Source organism: Pangasianodon hypophthalmus, chromosome 24, assembly GCF_027358585.1.
Source record: "Pangasianodon hypophthalmus isolate fPanHyp1 chromosome 24, fPanHyp1.pri, whole genome shotgun sequence".
Taxonomy (NCBI): Eukaryota; Metazoa; Chordata; class Actinopteri; order Siluriformes; family Pangasiidae; genus Pangasianodon; species Pangasianodon hypophthalmus.
The window spans coordinates 152,462-154,961 of record NC_069733.1 but is presented as its reverse complement, the minus strand read 5'-3'; the positions used below and the strand labels follow the sequence as shown (position 1 = coordinate 154,961).

At 44.5% G+C, this 2,500-nt stretch overlaps 1 protein-coding gene across 2 annotated transcripts in view; it reads right to left on the bottom strand.

Annotated features, from left to right (window-relative positions):
- lmbrd2a (LMBR1 domain containing 2a) overlaps positions 1 to 2,500 on the bottom strand; it is a 15,780-nt gene that overhangs the window by 11,729 nt on the left and 1,551 nt on the right. Inside the window, exons 2-5 of one of the 2 annotated variants that reach the window (XM_034302486.2) lie at positions 2,039 to 2,254; positions 1,528 to 1,622; positions 1,104 to 1,202; positions 317 to 484 (exon numbers count right to left, since the gene is read on the bottom strand). In XM_034302486.2, coding sequence (XP_034158377.1) covers positions 317 to 484; positions 1,104 to 1,202; positions 1,528 to 1,622; positions 2,039 to 2,212 — 536 coding nt within the window. In that variant the 5' untranslated portion in view covers positions 2,213 to 2,254. The remainder of the gene's footprint in view (positions 1 to 316; positions 485 to 1,103; positions 1,203 to 1,527; positions 1,623 to 2,038; positions 2,255 to 2,500) is intronic. The other variant, XM_034302487.2, reaches the window with a different exon arrangement.

The following is a 2,500-nucleotide window of genomic DNA, read 5'->3' as shown; positions in this document are numbered from 1 at the left end:
AATCTGAGTGCTGGGATCTGATTGCTGGGATGTGATTTTTGGGATCTGAGTGCTGGGATCTGATTGCTGGGATGTGATTTTTGGGATCTGAGTGCTGGGATCTGATTGCTGGGATCTGATTGCTGGGATCTGATTGCTGGGATCTGAGTGCTGGGATCTGAGTGCTGGAATCTGAGTGCTGGGATCTGATTGCTGGGATGTGATTTTTGGGATCTGATTGCTGGGATGTGATTTTTGGGATCTGAGTGCTGGGATCTGATTGCTGGGATGTGATTGCTGGGATCTGAGTGCTGGGATGTGATTGGTTGATACTGACCATGAGAGGTGCCACTGTGGACTGATGGCAACGTAAATGAGCAGAGAGCAGAAGATGAAAAGATAAGTGCCGTAGTAAATGGCATTCTCAATCAGAGCTGTTTTTATCTTCCCAGAGATGCTAAATCCTCCAGAACGAGCGTACGACTGCATGAACGGGATCAGGAGCCTGGAAACACACACACACGCATTTTGCATTCTTTTCTAAACTTGAGTGAAAAGTAGAGTCTCCTTTTTGCGTTACTGACGGTGTGACTCGAGCTGGCACGGACTCCACACGTTTGTATAAACCTGATGATCCATTTTAGATAAAAACCATCGATTTTTTTATTGAACATTTACTTTCTTTGTTGTAAATATTTCAAAATTCTAAAACTTTCTGTTTATTTCCAATTTTATATAAAAAAAAATCCCAGATTTTCAATGTGGTCTCAGACTTTGGGACCCCACTTTATACAGACACAGACACACACACACACACACAAACCAAGAGTAGACATTCAGAGCTATTAAGTGACACACCTGGGCAACAGGAAACACCTGTCAGTCACATGTTCCAATATTTTTGATCACTTGAAAATGGGTGAGCTCAAACAAAAGGTGCCATGTTCTATTGATCTCAAACACAAATGTCTTCAGTGTAAAGCAAAAACAAAAGAATTGGCCTTGCAGGGGACTGTGTGTGTGTGAGAGAGTGTGTGTGTGTGTATGTGTTGTGTGTGAGAGAGAGTGTGTGTATGTGTGTGTGTGTGAGTGTGTGTATATGTGTGTGTGTGTGTGTGTCTCACCACGTGAGGAACTGAGAAGTCCAGTACACCACTCTCCAGAACACTGGCAGGATCCCGTCTGGAATGTAACTCCACGGTTTGTGACACACCTTAGGTAACCTGCATGCGCACACACACACACACACACACACGCTGTCTCTCTCATGTGCAGTTAAAATTTAGTGTTTGACTTGAGAGTATCCCGTTCTACAAACATGCTGGTATTAGACAGTGAAAGAATAAAGTGTGCAGTTTAGGACAGATCCGTAGTGTCAAGGGTGAGACAGCACAGTCATGGAGAGTAACACACACACACACACACAAAGTAACACACACACACACACACACAAAGTAACACACACACAAACACACACACAAAGTAATCCACACAAAGTAAAACACACACACACACAAAGTAACACAATAACACAGAGTGTGTGTTTACCTTGGAGTGGGAAACACTGAAGTGTTGGACGTCTGGTTGGAGTAACTTGGTGTTGTCACTTGGTTACTGTCAGTCACACACTGATTATAGATCGTCTACACACACACACACACACACACACGCACGCACACACACACGTGCACACACACACGTGTACACACACACACACACACACACACACACGCGCGCGCACACATACACGTGCACACACACACGTGTACACACACACACACACACATTACAAGGTTAAACCATCCCTGTACTGCTAAAGTAACTAAAGGCTGTTATTGTTATTGTGCTAGTGGTGTTATCTGTTTGTTTTAGCACATTATTGTTATTTTGATAATGATGATGATGATAATGTAGATGATAATGTAGATGATGATGATGATGGTGGTGGTGATGACGATGGTGGTGGTGGTGATGTAGATGGTGGTGGTGATGATGATGGTGTTGATGAGGATGATGGTGGTGGTGGTGATGTAGATGATGATGGTGATGATGTATTCACCGTGCTGACGTCGAGTGGGATGGTGAAGGCGATGAGGAAACAGAGGAACCAGGCGAGGAGCGTGGCCAGCAGAACCACACGCTGCTGTTTCCGTACGTCACCGTAACGATGCAGCAGCACCAGCGCCAACACCAACGCCACCAACACGTCCACGCCCAGTGCCACCCCGCTCATCCTGCCACGCCCCACCTGTCAATCAACACCAGACCACGCCCACTGGAGGGTGAGACACAATATTGCAAGTCAATATATTAATTAATTAAAGTCCATTTAGACGGGAACTACAGTATAATCTACATAATATACACAATATATAATAAACACAAACTAATTTACAAACACAACACTCTTATTCTGCACCATCAGCCAATCAAACACCACACCCACCTGTGAGGGGCGTGGTCAATCAACCACTCAACTCAAGCACACACACACACACACACACCACATTCCATTTATTTA